General features: G+C 46.2%; 1 protein-coding gene across 6 annotated transcripts; it reads right to left on the bottom strand.

Annotated features, from left to right (window-relative positions):
• Positions 1-346: 346 nt before the first annotated feature.
• Positions 347-15617, bottom strand: CCDC71 (coiled-coil domain containing 71). Of its 6 annotated transcripts, none has more exons than XM_081183246.1 (2): positions 15517-15617; positions 347-2037 (listed from the first exon to the last, which is right to left on the bottom strand). In XM_081183246.1, exon 2 carries the CDS (start codon positions 1974-1976, stop codon positions 792-794), a length of 1185 nt encoding a protein of 394 aa, XP_081039372.1. In that variant the 5' UTR covers positions 1977-2037; positions 15517-15617; the 3' UTR covers positions 347-791. The 6 variants fall into 6 exon arrangements, with proteins under 6 accessions (XP_081039372.1, XP_081039374.1, XP_081039373.1 ...); XM_081183248.1 differs by lacking the exon at positions 15517-15617 and adding an exon at positions 8320-9090; XM_081183247.1 differs by lacking the exon at positions 15517-15617 and adding an exon at positions 8344-9090.
• Between the last annotated feature and the right edge of the window lie 1444 nt (positions 15618-17061).

Below are 17061 nucleotides of genomic sequence, written 5' to 3'. Positions count from 1 at the left end.
CCACTGCCTCATGGTCTGCTGGGATTAAAAAATCTGGTCAAGCGAAGGGACGAGGGCACCGGAGAAAGCAAACATTTTCTCCTTCCCTTTCTATAAACTCTCCCGGCTGATGTGCAACCTTTATCCCCCAGTCAGCTGTATAAGGTGGTGGCATGGGCAGCAAGCAGGAGCCGGCAGGTGGTAAAGGGTTTTTACAGCCAAGGGAGGCAACACTGCAGGCAGGCAAAGGCCTTCCATTAAACAATCTAGCAACAAATTGGAGAGAAAAGCTTTTGAAACCAACTTGGGGGGTAGGGGGGCAATGAAGAAGGGATCACATTCTGACAGCCCTTGGGCAATGCATGTATGTGAGTCCGTAGATATTTATATTTAATAATAAGTATATAAAATATGATCAAATCAAAACCAAGTAGGTTTACAGGTTTGTTTGCTTTTTTTAAAAAAAGAAAAGTAAAATATCACAGTACACCAATCATCCCCAGTGCCGCCACATCCCAGATGTGTGCTCTGCCATGTTGAAAAAAGCATGGTAGAAAAGTGTTCTAGAGGAAGGCTAATGCTCTGCGCCTTATATCTATCAGGATGACGCCTCGGAGGCCTCTTAAAAAGTTTTTTTTTTATAATATATAATCCAACAGTTGCCCAACTCTGCAGAACTCCCCCCAGCTGCTAGTGACAGGCCTGAGGACTGCAAACGTGGATATCCTCATCAACTCCCCCCGCAAGAGGCCTGTAGTCTGCTTGATGGTGCCTGCATTCGTGGCCCTGCGGCTCCAACTTCTCCGAGCCCCTCAAGGGACGCTGCGGGAGTGAGGCAACGGCTGGATTCTGATGACAGGGGACAGATTCACCCGGAGGATCTTCTGTGCTCTCCTCCGCAACTCGTCATCGGAAGAGCTGTTCACCTTGATCGCCCGGAACTTCAGCAGGTTCAACGTCGCGGACGCCAGATCTGGTTTGCCGGGAGTAGTTTTCTTCCTGTGCGGCAACTCCTTCCCCTCCTCCGCTCTTTTCCTCTTCTGCTCGGCCGTCTCCTGGCGGCTGCCGCCACCTCTCCGTTCCATTTTGGCCGTGGGCGGCTCCTTCGTCCTGGACGTCCCAGTACTGGAGCTCTGGGAGGTGCTTCCAGAAAGCCGGCCGTTCAGAACCCCAGAGGCTTTGCAAGCGTTGCTCTCCTGCAGAATGCCACCCTTGGGTCCTTTCACGAGGCTCACCGACAGAGCGCCAGAATCCGGTCCTTTTTTCGCAGCGTGCCTGTACCCTTTGGGGTCCAACTGACCAGGTGGCATTTTCGTAGCTTTGATGGCCGGAGGCTGCCTGGACGCCCCAGCTGCCTTGAGGAGCTTAAGGTCCGAGGGTGAAATCCCAAGGCGCCCTTGTTCACATTTGGACTCCAGGCAGGAGGCTGTGGCTTTCAGAGGGACCAAGGCTTCCAGCACAACAGACAGTCTCATGGCCGGGTAGACGCCAGGGTACATGTGAGCAGGGAAGCCCACAGCAGATGCATTTGATGTGCCCGAGCGTGTCCGTTTCAAAGAGTTCAACAGGAGGTTGGTGGAATTACTGCTCTTCGGCAATGGCTTTTCAGAGTCTTCGGGAGAACTTACAGTAACGCCTGCTAAGGGGCCGGGTACCTTTGCCACGACCACGGTGCTTCGGGCCGGAGCCTTTGCGGATTCCGAAATAGGGGCAGCTGCTTTTGAAGTGTCGGGAATGCTGTCTTTTGCCTGACTGGGCATACGGGCAGTACATGACATGTACCCATAAACGTCTTTGCTTCTGAGGATGGTGGGCTGGTAGCCTTCCTCCCTGAGGCCTTGGAGAAATGCTACCAGCTGGGTCTCTGTGTCAGACAGGTCCCTGGACATGGGGTTGAAGACTCGCAGAGCTTCTTCCAAGGCCTTCTGTCCTGCGGAGGAGATCCTTGACCACGAATGGACTGCTTTTTCTTCCGCATTGTCCACCTCAACATTCATGGCATTAGGCTAGCAGGAACTTCTTAGGGGTCCAAACCACGTGGAAGCCAATGCAGGTCACCTCAAATGAAAAGGGGGAAAAGGCAGTTAACTTACAACCCGAGAAACAGACAAATACAGGGTATTTTTTTTTTCTTGTGTGGAGGCTCTCAATGCCCCAAGATACCTCTGCAGTGAGTTAGCCTTACCTTTCAAGAGCACAAGGCCTAAAATCACAAGAGGTCAACTCTGCCAGAACGCCACTGACCGAATAAGCACATTGTAGCAAAGCTGCAGAGGACACAGAACTGCCTGAGTTTAAGAAAAACCTAAACCTAAACCAGAACTGTACACCAGTTAGCAAGTTGCATCTCCCCCCTTCCCTAAAGCGTTGTATCAGCCACAGATGTGATTTTAAGGAGCTACTGTATTTTTTGCTCTATAAGATGCACCAGGCCACAAGACGCACCTAGTTTTTGGAGGAGGAAAACAATAAAAAAAATATTCTGAATCTCAGAAGCCAGAACAGCAAGAGGGATCGCTGTGCAGTGAAAGCAGCAATCCCTCTTGCTGTTCTGGCTTCTGTGATAGCTGTGCAGCCTGCATTCGCTCCATAAGACGCACACACATTTCCCCTTACTTTTTAGGAGGGAAAAAGTGAGTCTTATAGAGCAAAAAATCCGGTAGTCTAAATTTCAGAATGCTACCACAGCTGCCCAAAACTACCCCCAAAAGGCGAGCTCGGAGCAGAGGACGTCCTGTCCCGTCACTGGACTCACATTCTTTTACGTTAACACTTTTTCATGATTCAGCAGGCCATAATCCTAAAGAGATGCTCGCACAGCACCTTTAATAGATCATTGCAAACCTTTCCCCTGCCCCAAGTCTCAAAACATGTCATAATGCAGTGCCTGCATATTCCATTTGGGTCTACCGGTGTCCCAAAACAAATGTCTAAGTAATTTCTTATGTTCAAACAAATTAACCCCGCCTTATCACCACCTTAAGCAAAGACTATTTCAAGGAAGTCGCTTACTAAGATTCTATTGACCACCCGCCCATCACAATTAAGGCTTTGTTCTTCCTTTTGATTCTATGGAGGTACAGGGGGACATTTTGATTCCCGTTGCTGATAACAGAGGAAAGAGAGAAAAAAGTTGCTAGGGCAATAGGTTGCCAAGAGGATAGGGCACATCAAGGCACAAGCTGACTAGGTAAAAAGGTGCTGGCGTGAGGGTGACTCAAACGAAACACACACTTTTTCATTAATACACATGACCCGTATCTGGCCCGCATTTTGTTCGTAAGTAACTTAATTTTTTGAGCATGTGCACTCTTGAGCACTTATATCCTGTCATTTCTTTATTATTTATTTCAGGGGTCTCCAAGCTTTCCTTGCCTCGGGCCAGTGTCTCCAGCGACAACTGCGCGGCGGGCCGGAGGGTGGGGCAGCGCGTGCCCGTACGCACAAGCTCTTTCCGGCGCACTTTCAGGTCGGAGGAGCACCGGAAATAGCTTGTGCGCATGGGCCTCCTCTGACCCGGATGCGCACCGGAAACAGCATTTGTGCACTATAATTGTGCATTATTTCCAGTGTTCCTCCGACCCGGAAGTGGGTCCCTGTGCCACGCCACGCCGGTAAGAGCAGGCAGCGGCAGGTGGCGGTCACAAGGGCAGGATAAACGAGTCCCTCAGGCCCTATCCAGCCCCCGGGCCGTAGGTTGATGACCCCCGATTTATTTCAAAAAAATTATACATCCCTTGTTTGTAAATGCAGTTTTACAAAAAGATAAAACAGTAAAATCCAGAAAATCACGCTTCCCCTGTGGAGGCCACACCATCCTGGGATTATGTTTCAATCAGATAAAGAAATAGGCTTACACATCAAGAGTAGCTCTGCCAATCTCACGATGAGTCAAATTTCTCATCATAATGCCTGCAGGAAACGCTTGGGGAGCTCTCGCGCTCAGGAACAGCTGGGATGCCGCTCAAAACACTTATCTATTTGATTGCATCCTTAATAAGTATACTGAAGTTTCGGGCCCAGCAGCAACCAGGCCGTATTACATATCATGTCCTAGTCATGGTGCAAATACAGGAAAATAATTTCATCGACAACGCCTCCCCCCAAATCCAAACAGTCTTAAGAAGAGGCTAGCCAGCCAACGGAGTCCAGAAACACTGTCACCTGGAACAAAGGTTTAAGTTTCAAGGATGTGGAAACACCTGTTGCGCACCTGAGAATCATGGACACTCCAGCATGACAAGTCTGAAAAGTGAAGAGAGCACTATGAGCATGGATGAGGCCTCCACCCATAATACATACTGATGGTTAAGGACTCTGGGCCCAATCCTGACCAAACCAGGACCACTTCCTTCCTTCGGTTCTTAAGTGATGCATTTGACTCTAATCAATTTACTGGTTTGGTCCTATATAGATAGCAACCAACTTCCGAATACATGTTCCAATGCTACCATGCACTAGTTCAGACACACAACCTACAAAGCCCATTTAAGATCGTACACTAGAGATGTGAAGGCCTTGTGGGAAAGAGAAAAATTCAGGGTGGGAAAGATTACTTTCTTTTTGTTTTGTTTTTCTGAAAAATGTCCAACTATGAGAGGTGGAGAAACTTGTTTCAATCCAGGCAAACTTTCAGTGTTTTGTAAGTCCATTATAAATATGGTGACAAATGTGAAGAAGCAGAAACTGATATGGAAATGAATGCTTTATGTCTGCTTGACACTGTGGAGGACTGGAGGGTCATAGTCAATATTAGTCCTCCTCAAGAGTAGATGATCCACTGAAGTTGATGAACATTGCTAACTTAGGTTCATCAATTTCAATGGGTCTACTCTACGTTGAATGTATAATCATTTTCTTTCTTTCTTTCTTTCTTTCTTTTTTTACTATACTGATGTTTTCTCCAGTTTGGCTGGGTTTGTTGCCAGTTCTTCATACACTGGCAAAATGACAGAGTTGCTGGATTCCTTAAGTGTGAACTGAATTGTACCGTTAACAAACATTTGTACGTTTGTGGCTTCTTTTTTTTAACATGGCTGCCACACAGCTGTGCCTTGTGAAAATCCGGCCTTGGTGAATAAATTGCATCTTATCTGATGTGCAGAAAATCCAAAGAGAGGTTTTGCTTAACTGAGCTTCCATTCAGCAGTTAGGATTGGATTTCCACAAAGCACAGCCACGGAACAACGAGAAAAGCCCTCGGATCCGGGGCAATTAACTGGTGCACAATATGCTCAAGATATGAGTCAAACAGAAGTGGGAATGAGCCCTTACTCTTTGAACTGTGACTCTTGGACCAGGATAAAACAGATTCAAATATGCTGGTTTCATCCCCCAGTACCTGGTTGGTTATTTGCTGTTTATATAACCTTCTGGCAATATTGCTGCTTGGGAGTCCTTGCAGTTTCAAGGGCATTTGAACCACAAAGATAAACACTGCACACTTTCAGCAATGTGAGCTGCCACAACAACTGGAGCAATCACTTGAAAAATGGGAAATTCAAAGGTTGTGAAGATGGGAGTGCAAGGCAACCCTGACTGCGCCTTTGAAAGAAACTCCACTCCAAGCCCAGAGGCCACACCTAAGAAGACATCTGTATAATGGACATTTGCTTGCCCACTGCAGTGAAGGAGCACTGCTATCAACCTCTGAATCTAGGAAGCTAGCTTATACTTACATTTGCGGGGGGGAGGGGGTACAGTATATTAATTTTGCTGTTTTTCGTATTTTGCTGTTAAATCCGATTATGAATTGTAAGGGGATTGTTTAATTTGATCGAATATTTCTTAATGGGATGCTTTCGTTAACTTACTGCTTAAATTTTCTTATATTTTGTAACTTGTGAATTATGTAATTTTCATCCCGCAAGCCTCCTTGACAATATTGATCGTGGAAAGGCAGCATGCAAATAGATGATACTAGACCAAACCACTGGTCCTTCTGATTGTTGTTGTTAGTTTCTATTGATTTAATGGTTTACTTATTGTCTGTATAAGATATTCTGGTTTTGAATGTTTTATGTTTTATTATGTTTTTATATATGCTGTAAGCCACCCAGAGTGGCTGGGGAACCCAGGCAGATGGGCAGGATATAAATAGTAAAAATTAGTAGTAGTAGTATAGTGGTACCTCAGGTTAAGAACTTAATTTGTTCCGGAGGTCCGTTCTTAACCTGAAACTGTTCTTAACCTGAGGTACCACTTTAGCTAATGGGGCCTCCCGCTGCCGCGCAATTTCTGTTCTCATCCTGAAGCAAAGTTCTTAACCCGAGGTACTATTTCTGGGTTAGCGGAGTCTGTAACCTGAAGTGTCTGTAACCCAGGGTACCACTGTAGTAGTAGTAGTAGTAGTAGTAGTAGTAGTAGTAGTATCATCTATACTGACTGGCAGTAACTGGTTTCAGAAAGGCCATTAACAGCCTTGCCTGGAGATGCGGGGGACTGAATTAGGGGCCTTCAGAATGCAAAAACACAGTGCTAAGCTATGGCCCCTCAGTTTAGCCAGTGGCAGAAGCTAGCAAGGCAAAATCCATCTGCTGTAGTAATGCTCCTCTACCCCACAGACCCTTTTTAGGCTATGTAGGCACCGTACATTTACAGCACACGACTGCCCCCGTCCTGAGACTTGTCATTTCCCCCTTGCATCGCTACAGCTCCCAGCACCCTTGAATGATTAGTTCCCAGGATGATTTGGGGGAAGTCATGTGTTTCAAATGTATGGTGCTTACACAGCCTAAGTCAGGGGTCGGCAACCTAAGGCCCACGGGCCACAAGCGGCTCACAGGGGTCGTTTAACCGGCCCCCAAGCCGAGCTGCCCACTCGGCAAGTCCTTGCGCGCTGCGCTAAACTGCTGCACCGCAGGGACTCACTTCCGCTGCGCCAGAAATTGTGTCTGCGCAGACACTGGAAATCGCAGGTGCGCGGGTGCGATCTGGCCCACAGAGGGATCTCCGCTGGAGTGAACCGGCCCAGGCGAGGTAAACCTTGCTGACCCCTGGCCTAAGTCCCTGCAGAAGCCCTATTCACACACACCTGGCCCTAGACTAGCTAATATCTTTAGCTGTCCTCACATACACAAACCTCTCTCGAGTGACAAGCCATGTATCCCTCTGAGGCAAGGATACCATGGCCAATATTTCAATACCTATAATACTATTTTTTTAAAGCGCTATCTAATCTCCTGCAAAGGCCTTTGAATTATCCACGAGTGTCTCGCAGCTACGGAACTTCCCGCCTCAAATATCTGTCCATGACTGAGTTTAAGCATCTTCTGCAATGCCTGGGAGAATTTACCTGGCGTGAGGTAGCATTTTTTTAAAAAAAGCTCACTCTTATCATTTATAGTGCCCCATTCTTTCAAAGGAGCAGTCCAGGTTGGCTCAGAATACAAGGAAGGCGGCAGGGGACATAAGCCATTTAGAACTGGCATAGAAGGAACCATAAGAGAATCTCATTTATAAGAATCAGAAGAGAATTGCATTCTACTTCTAAACAGAAATATTTCCACACGCCTTCTGAAAGATTATAAAAAAAGGCTCTGGAGGGAGTTTGACAGCTGCAGGGCCATCACCAAGAAAGCCCTGTTTCTTCAAGAGCACCTATATGATCACCGTAGGTAGCTCAGTCGGTAGAGAGGGGACGCTTGATCTCAGAGTCATGGTTTCAAGCCCCAGGTTGGGCAAAAGATTCCTGCACTGCCGGGAGTTGGACTAGCTGATCCCCATGGTCCCTTCCAGCTCTATGATTCTCCCTTCAAGGAGCTCAAGGGGGAGCTTACTTCATGTGACAGATTAGTCTGAGAGATGGTGGCTGCATTCAAAAAAGCACTTTATCCTGTTTTCCGGGTGCTTCCTTGCCTGATTAATTTCTGCATTAGATGTAATCTTTCACACAACGCAAAAGCCATTTGTGGAATCCAGCGGAAGTTAAGCATTCAATTCTGTGTTGTTTCCGGGGGGGGGGGGGGACCATTTGCAACACAATTAACTCGGAAATCACAGTTTGCACTAGAACTCCACGTGACAAAATCTGAGGCAGTATCCTGGCATACAGTCATTTTCTGCCGTATAAAATTTTGTGTGACACGGCAGCACAACGCTCCAAAAGCCATAGTTCCATAACACGACAGGTACTACGGTGTGAAAGTAACGCCAGAGATCAGGAAAGAAGTGTTAGAGCATTATAACCAGGAAAACTATTGCAATAAGCCCCACGTTTGAATGCAGGCTATGTCTTAGAAAAATAGTTCCACATTCTACTGAAGCTCTGCTTAAAACCTCTAATAAAGGAGAACACACCATTTCCCAATGAAATCTGCTTCCTTGCCAAACAGTCTGTACCATCATCTAGCTTTTACTATCTACCGGTATGTGATGGCCCTGATGTGAAGATGGCTATACCACACTGCCTCTTCTCCATGTTCACTCCTTTGCAACCTTTTCTTCTAGGGCTTTGGTCTCCAGACCCCGTGTTAGAAACTCAGCCAAACTAAGCCAATTGCCAAATGGAACCTTAAACCTAGGTTACGGTTGCCGCAACAGAATGTCTAGACGCCATTTTTCTTTCAGTGAGATCTATTCTTATTCATTTCTATGCTGCTTTGTATTTTAAAGAGTGTTAGGGAAATTCCTAGGGTTCCTTCCTTGGAGTAGACAGCCAAAAGCTTCTAAGGAAAGAGGAGTCAGGTACACAAGGTAGGCTCAACAGAGATTTAGTAATCATTAAGACAGTGCCAAATGGTCAGCCACAATGCTATTGCCACAAGCATGGTCTGACCTCGGTGCATGCCCTTCGGCTTTTCTTATATACTCCTCTTCTATCAGGTAAATACATATGCAATCCTCGTGCCCGTGTCATTTATGCAATACTATTGGCTAAAGCAATGCGTGAACAGATTGTGGACACTCTGCCTGGCCTTCCAATTGGACACACCATTTTTGGAGTTGTCTTCTCCTCAGAAATTCCTACTACCTTATTAAGGTGTCGTCCTCAATCATTCCTTTCCAGCAGGTTTTGGCTTGCACATTCCGTTACCTAACCCTCCCAAACTTGTCCTTGGCAATTCTCCTTGTTTGTGCGAACTCCTTGTCATTACATTCCAATAAATTTTCCTCCTCTTATCTGGCCATCTATTAATTGCTAAGGGCAAGGTTCTTGCTGTTTACGGACACTGCTTTCGACAAGCAGTTCTAACTCTAAGCATAGACGACAATTTTGATTTTAACTACTTCTATATATGTATTCATAACACTATACATCATATATAGAAGATATACAGTACCATATATCATAACATATATTCAAAGTGTTGGTGCTGACCTTTAAAACCCTAAATGGCCTCAGCCCAGTATACTTGAAGGAGTGTCTCCACGGCCATCGTTCAGCCCAGACACTGAGGTCCTGCTCCGAGGGCCTTCTGGCAGTTCCCTCACTGTGAGAAGTTACAGGGAACCAGGCAGAAGGCCTTCTCGGTAGTGGCACCCACCCTGTGGAACGCCCTCCCACCAGATGTCAAGGAAATAAACAAGTATCTGACTTTTAGAAGACTTCACAAGACAGCCCTGTTTAGGGAAGTTTTTAATGTTTGAAGCTTTATTCTGTTTTTAATGTTCTGTTGAAAGTCGCCCAGAGTGGCTAGGGAAACCCAGCCACATGGGCGGGGTAGAAATAAAAAATTATTATTGTTATTTAATGTTTGATGTTTTACCGTTTTTAATATTCTGTTGGGAGCCGCCTAGAATGGCTGGGGAGGCCCAGCCAGATGGGCAGGGTATAAGTAGTAATAATAATAATAATTATTATTATTATTATTATTATTATACATATATCTAACAAGAGAAAATCTCAAAGCAGTTTGCAACACACTAAGCAGGCACGTCCAACTACCAAGAGACTGCGATCTACTCCCAGTATTAAAAAAACCTGACAGTGATGTACCCATTGTCATTGGAGGGAAAAGTGTGCATGGAATGGGTGGATTGCCCAGAGTTGTTGAGCTTTTTAGGGGGAGGATTCGAACTTCCTAGCTTCAGGGAACATTTCTTGCAGAGAGCTGCCCACAAATGAATTCCTGCATGACTGCCACGGAATCTCTGGGTGTTACAAAGGAGTCTGGAAAGCGTTCAGCTTCTGGGTACATGCTTACTTCAGACATGACGCTTGCCAAACTAGTTGGGCCTCACCGTTGCTACACATTAATTGAGTGTTCACCCCAGAGTACACCCAACACTAGCCTGCGGCTAAACTTTTTATGTGGATGGGTTGGTCCAAAAATCAGGCTTTTGTTAGTCAATATAGGTCCCCTGAATAATATTTTGAGAACCAATATTATACTGGATCTTCCAGGCTGGCTAGAATCCAGGTGTCAGCTGGAACATGGCATTTTATAAGAGGGCAAATGGACTGCCTGATTTAACCAGTCCATGGTTTTTAAACAGTTATGTTGAAAATCTAGCTCACACTCCTATCTGTAAAACAGCAACCACTTAACATTTACAGTGGTACCTCAGGTTACATACACTTTAGGTTACAGACTCCGCTAACCCAGAAATAGTACCTTGGGTTAAGAACTTTGCTTCAGGATGAGTACAGAAATCGTGCTCCAGCGGTGCGGCAGTAGCAGGAGGCCCCATTTAGCTAAAGTGGTGCTTCAGGTTAAGAACAGTTTCAGGTTAAGAACGGATCTCCGGAACCAATTAAGTACGTAACCAGAGGTACCACTGTATATGTAACTAGCACACAATGTCAGTGTTAGAAACTCAGCTAGGCACCAAATGGCTCCTTAAACCATTGTTGTAGTTGCCAAAATGGAATGTTCAGTTGCCATTTTTGGCTCTAATGATGGACTGACTGTGATTGATTATCAGTTAACCATCTGGCTGGTTCAAGCGACAACCTTGAGCTAATTTCAGAAATAGACTAGAAAGAGAAGTTGTTGAGTTGCAACTTATTACCAAACTTAAAACCATGGAGAGACCTGGTCTGAATAGAGACATTGGATTCTTATCTCCTTATACATGATAAAGCTATTTTTAGGCATCTCACCCCTTGCTTTTTTCCTGTAGAAGAAGAAGAGTTTGGATTTGATATCCCGCCTTTCACTCCCTTTTAGGAGTCTCAAAGCGGCTAACATTCGCCTTTCCCTTGCTCCCCCACAACAAACACTCTGTGAGGTGAGTGGGGCTGAGAGACTTCAGAGAAATGTGACTGGCCCAAGGTCACCCAGCAGCTGCATATGGAGGAGTGGAGACACGAACCTGGTTCCCCAGATTACGAGACCACCGCTCTTAACCACTACAGCACACTGGCTCTCACTGTTAGACCAATTGCAGTCATTAACAGTCATCAACAGGTTTACCACACCTATCAGCCAATCACCCCTTCCCACCACCCTTCTGAGTAATACCCCTCCCCACCCTCTCACTATATATAAGGTGACTTCTGTTCCAGTGTTTCTGAAGAAGTGTGCATGCACACGAAAGCTCATACCAAGAACAAACTTAGTTGGTCTCTAAGGTGCTACTGGAAGGAATTTTTTTAAACCTTGAGCTAGATTAGTGAGAACTTAAAGAAGAAAAGTCACTTAATCCAGGGACAGTCTACATATATTGGCCTATTCCTACCCCTTTTTCTTTTCCCCATATGAACTGACCCGGACCCTGCGCTCATCACGTGAGACCTTTCTTTGTGTGTCTAGAGGGTGGCAACTTGAGAACAGGCCTTTTCTGTGGTGGCTCCCCATTTGTAGAATGCTCTCCCCGGGGCGGCTCACCTGGCGCCTTCATTAGATATCTTTAGGTGCCAGGCAAACAGTTTCCTCTATAACCAAGCCTTTGGTCTTTAACTATAAGTGGCCTTTTAGAAGTGGGTGGGATGTTTTTAATGTACCGTATTTTTTGCTCTATAAGACTCACCTTTTCCCTCCTAAAAAGTAAGGGGAAATGTGTGCGCGTCTTATGGAGTGAATGCAGGCTGTGCAGCTATTCCAGAAGCCAGAACAGCAAGAGGGATTGCTGCTTTCGCTGCGCAGCGATCCCTCTTGCTGTTCTGGCTTCTGAGATTCAGAAATTTTTGTTTTTGTTTTCCTTCTCCAAAAACTAGGTGCGTCTTGTGGTCTGGTGCGTCTTATAGAGCGAAAAATACGGTATTTCTCTTTCCTCTTGGTTTTAGTCTACCTCTGTGGGGTGTATTGTCTATTTGTTTGGTTGTAATTCGCTTTCAGTTGCCTTGGGCAAGCTAAAGTGAATCAACAATTGAATAAACAAACAAATAAGAAGAGCGCTGCTGGATCAGGCAACCAGCAACCCTTCTAGCAATCCCATTCTCACACTGGCCAACCCAATATCTATGGAAAGCCTGCAAGCAGGACCTCAGCACAGCATCACTCTCCCCAGTAACTGGGATTCGGAGGCATACTGCCTCCAACAGTGGAGGTACAACAGGGAACTATATTTATTTCAGCAATGCTTTGCCAAGGTCCCCCATATTCCTTTTTGCAAGCTGGTAAAATACGGGCTAGATGGTACTGTGTTAGGTGGATCTGTGGCTAGTTGATGCACTGTAGAGTTGCCATACGTCCGGGAAAACCTGGACATGTCCCCTTTTGGAGGGCCAACATGCCCATCTGAGTGGATTTTTACATTTTAAAGGACATGTCCGGGTTTGGTTTTTTTTTTTTATTTCGGGGAGTTGGGGGGGTACGAGCATGTTCGGGAGAGCGCTGTGCCCTGGAAGCAGAAGTGCTGCAGCAGAGCAAGGCCATTACAGCAAAGATCAGGTAGGAGTAGTGGGCCTCTTTTTTGCTGTTCAAGATATGGCAATCCTAATGAACTGTCCCAAAAGACCACTAATCAGTATCTCACCACCCTGAAAAGAAGTGACATGGTGGAGTGACGCATGGTTCTGTCCCAGGCTCGGTAAGATTTAACATATTTATAAATAATTTGGATGAAGGAGATGCTCATCAAATTTGCAGGTGACAACAAACTGGGCTGGATAGCTAATATCTTAGAAGGTGGAAACCAAATCTAAGATGATCTTGACAGAATGGAGAACTGGGCCAAAGATAGCAAAATTTATTTCAACGGCACTGAATAGAAAAGCTTGGCAGTCAGGCAGGAAGATACACCACAAACAGGGAACCTGCAGCCCTCTAGGTGTTGCTAGACTCCCATCATCCCAGGCTTGGCCATGCTGGATGGGAGTTGAGTCCCAACATCTGCAGGGCTCCCCCTAATATACACTCAATCTGTAGGGAAGACACCTGGCTTGACATGTGAAAAGGACGTAGGGGTTTAATGAGACCAAAAGCTAAACATGAATCAGCAGTGCAACGTGTGACAAGAAATACCAATGAAATTCTAAGTTGCATTGAAGTCTATGAGGAAAAGCCTAAGGCGTTTGTCATGATTGCTTAGAGAAGAGACGATTAAGAGGTGCTACAATTGCTATCCTAAAAGATTTAAAGAGCTGCTGTGCAGATGATGGACCAAAATTATTTTCTGTTGTTCCAGAAGGCAGGATCCAATCCAAATGGTTTAAATTACAAGAGAAACAATTTCCTGATGACGTGAAATGTTAGACTCCCATAGAAAGTTGATTATCCTTTGTTAGAACCAAGCAGAGCAGCGCTGGATGGCCAGCTATCATGGATACTGTAGATTCCCTGCAACCACAGGGGATTGGACTAAATGACATTTGAGGTGCTCTTGCAACTCTATGATACAATCCTGTCACATGTTCTAGATCACTAGTCACTATAAAGGAAAGAGTGGATGACATGGGGCTACTGTTTTAGAAGCAAACACATTAGGCACTATGTCTAGTTTCAGCCAATGTCATACACAAAATCCATGCATGCCCCCCCCCTAAACACAGTACTAGTTAAATAACAGCAGACCAGACTGATCCAGTGGAGAATGGTTGGCCTGGACATCAATTGCATCACAAATCTTCAATGAATTGACAAGGTGACTTTGGACAAGTCGCTACTGGCCTCAGGTCTTTTATTTATAAAATGGAAATTGCTTCAAAAATAATGTGTGGGGTATGAAGCCCTTAATAAAAAAGGGGTACAGAAATCAATAATCTCATTCCTAAAGTAATCGCATTCAGACTCATAGGCTGAGAAACCAATTAAAACACAGAAACCAACCCAAAATGAACCACACAACATCACTCACTCTGGAGCACCCTATGCATTTTTCAGAGTTAAAATGCTGCAACTTATCATCCAAAGGAATGCTAGAAGCAAGCAAAGCCAGCAGCAACTGGAGTCTTAAGGCTACAATCCTAATCACACGTCTAAGGAGCACTATTAGTAAGCAGAGGAGGATTTACTTTAAAGTGAACCTGCACAGGACTGCAATGTTAAGAAAAATGCAATGTTAAGAAGGACTACAACTACACTGAGTTGTTAATTTTGTCGGCCTCTTCAAGAACTTTGAAGGCTAAAAGTTGTTTATCGATATACAAAATAAGTATTTACAAAGAAACATAGCCTCTTAGCTCCCTTCGACTTTGCCAGATATGCTCCTTAGCTGGGAAGAGGACACGCAAATAACCCTAAACAAATGTTTCCAATCAACTTGAGACGGAGATCTTAATTAAGCATCTCACGGTAGTGACCGAGAGCTGCAAAAAAGTTTGTAACTGTTGGTTTGTGAGTGCACACTGAGCGTCCTCTTTCTGTAGCTGTTACAGGACTAGTTTTTCCTCATTTAAAAAAGCCACAAACGCCACCTGCAGAAGAGCGCAACAAAGTCTCCAGGAACTGGGACATAAACCTGCGCTCCTAACTGATCCCAAACGAGCATCCGACTACCTGTTGAGATGCTTATCATGAATGTACATATTTGGTGCAAATTGTGTGGAGAAAGGACTGATATACCAGGATGACCGAGGCCACTCCAAGGGAAGCCAGCAAAGGGTAGCAGGCATTTAAAGAGCTGTCTCCCTCCGCTTCTGCAGCAAATATTCCCCACCCCACCTTTGCAACAAACGGAACCTCGGGCAACAGCGCAGGTTTGAAACGCGGCGCGGTGAGTAAAGATAAACTGGATTTACAGCCTCTCCTAAGGCGAGGACGGGTCCCCTAAGCCCGGCCCTACTCGGTGGCAGCAGAGTTTGGGAGGGGCACGGCGGGATCCATCCCTGCAGCTGTTGCAGGGGCAGGATCGGGGCCGGCAGGCACTGGAGCCACAACATCGGGGGTCTCCCAGCGAGATCTTGGGGAGTGGGGGGGGGAGAGAAGCAGCCCCGGAAGAAAAGGCGGGCGGGGCTCGGTGGGGTGGGATAAGGCCCTACAAGGGAGAGGCTGCTGCAGCGAAGGATACCAGCAAAGCCAGTGGCGGAGGGACGGTCCTGAGACTCCCCCTCGGGGGAAGGAGGGAGCAAAGGGCGGGGCATCCCCCGGCTGGACGGAGAAGGGCGACGCGGGGGGGGGGAGAGAGCGGGATGGGAGCCCCGAGTTCGAATCCCGACTGCAGCGCTCCCATCAGGGGGCCGCGCTGCCCGGCGGCGCCGGCCCCGCAACCTACCGGCCGCCGCGGGACCCAGCAAAAGCCGCTGCGCCGTTCCAGCCCCTGCAACATGGCCGCCCGCGGAGCGCCGGAAATACGAGGCCACTTCCGCTTCCGGCCCCCGCCGAGGACGGCCCCGCCCACCCTCCACATTTATCACCTGGGCAACGCCCCCCCCCTCCGCCGCTGGCGGCCACGCCCACGGTCGAGACTTTTTTCCCGGCCACGCCCACGCGGCGCGTTCGTGGCTCCGCCCACTCCCGAGACCACGCCCACCCAAAGACCCCCGCCTACCCTGCTGAAGCCGCGTCCACAGATAATCACTCCTTCCCCCTCCATCCATCTGTTACCGGCTAACCATTTGGCTTCCATCTCATTGAGGCACCACAGTGGCCTCTTCCTTCCAGTTAATTTCAAAATGTTCATAGTCTTCTCCACCATCCCCCTCCTATGTCCAAGCACTTTTTGGAGCCCCCTTCTCCAAATCCGCAATATTCCTGGCATGCTTTTTCCATGAACTCCAATAAATCATTTCTCTCAGCAGCACTCCATCTCCCTTCTCTCAGATTCCCCATGTCCTCCAACTAATAATAATAATAATAATTTATAATTTATACCCCACCCATCTGGCCAACCAAGGCCAACAGGTCTTCCCACAATAACACTCTCCCCTAAATTCCTCTAAATAATAGTTTCCTGAAAGCTCGAGTTTTGTGGTGATCGCTTTGAAATGTAAGGCAGGCCCCTAATTTTGACTTCTCAATCAGTCCACCACCAGCCACCTTTCACGTTCAAACGAGATGTCCTGTTTAGTGTGTTATCACAGCACTTCGGTAACCAAAAATCAAAGCCCCTGAACCGAGTTAAGACTTTTAACAGACAGTGTTTCCTGATGGGGATCTTATATCACAAAGCAGGTCATTCAGATCTGATCTTTCCATGTAAGTGCTTGGTCAATCAGTTTCCACACACTTTTGGTTTCTTTCAGTCATGGATATTTATTGCTTTTTAGTCACCCGCCATCCATACCAATGGGCAAAGCTTGATGGAGTGTATACGAGTTGTGTTTTTCAGTTTCGCCAATCACTCCTTCCCTGTCTCTGCTACCATTTTCCATTCTGGGCATATGTACAGGTATTTCTGTATCTCTGTATACACAAACCTTTGTTTTTCTAAAAAAATAAAATTGCAGCAAACATTACCAGCCTTATCCAGCCAGTTGCTCTTTCACAAGAGGCAAAATGGAAGCTTGTGCTTTTTTGTGGGGGACGCAATAGCTATTCCAATATGTGTGGGTTTTGGTTGTTGTTTTTTAATGTGATACTGAAGTCTTGTGCAAGAGTGCAAATGTGATAAAGTGTATTTAAAACACACATTTTTATTTATTTTAAAAAATCAATTTTAGGCACTGATGCAATTGTGGTTGCCCAGATAGTCCTCCAGTTTTCCTGTGCAGATATCTTAAATAATATCTCCTGTGAACTGGGCATGTGTCAATCAGTGGAAGTGGGTTTCTTTCCTTTACTGCTGGGGGCCAGTGAAAACAAAGGTTGTTTTCAGGTG

This window comes from Podarcis bocagei (assembly GCF_964188305.1).
Source record: "Podarcis bocagei genome assembly, chromosome: 2".
Taxonomy (NCBI): Eukaryota; Metazoa; Chordata; class Lepidosauria; order Squamata; family Lacertidae; genus Podarcis; species Podarcis bocagei.
This window is presented reverse-complemented; position numbering and strand designations above follow the sequence as displayed.

Bases quoted from the DNA above. Each gene is read 5' to 3' on its own strand.
- CCDC71 (XM_081183246.1), bottom strand. From the start codon at position 1,976: ATGAATGTTGAGGTGGACAATGCGGAAGAAAAAGCAGTCCATTCGTGG.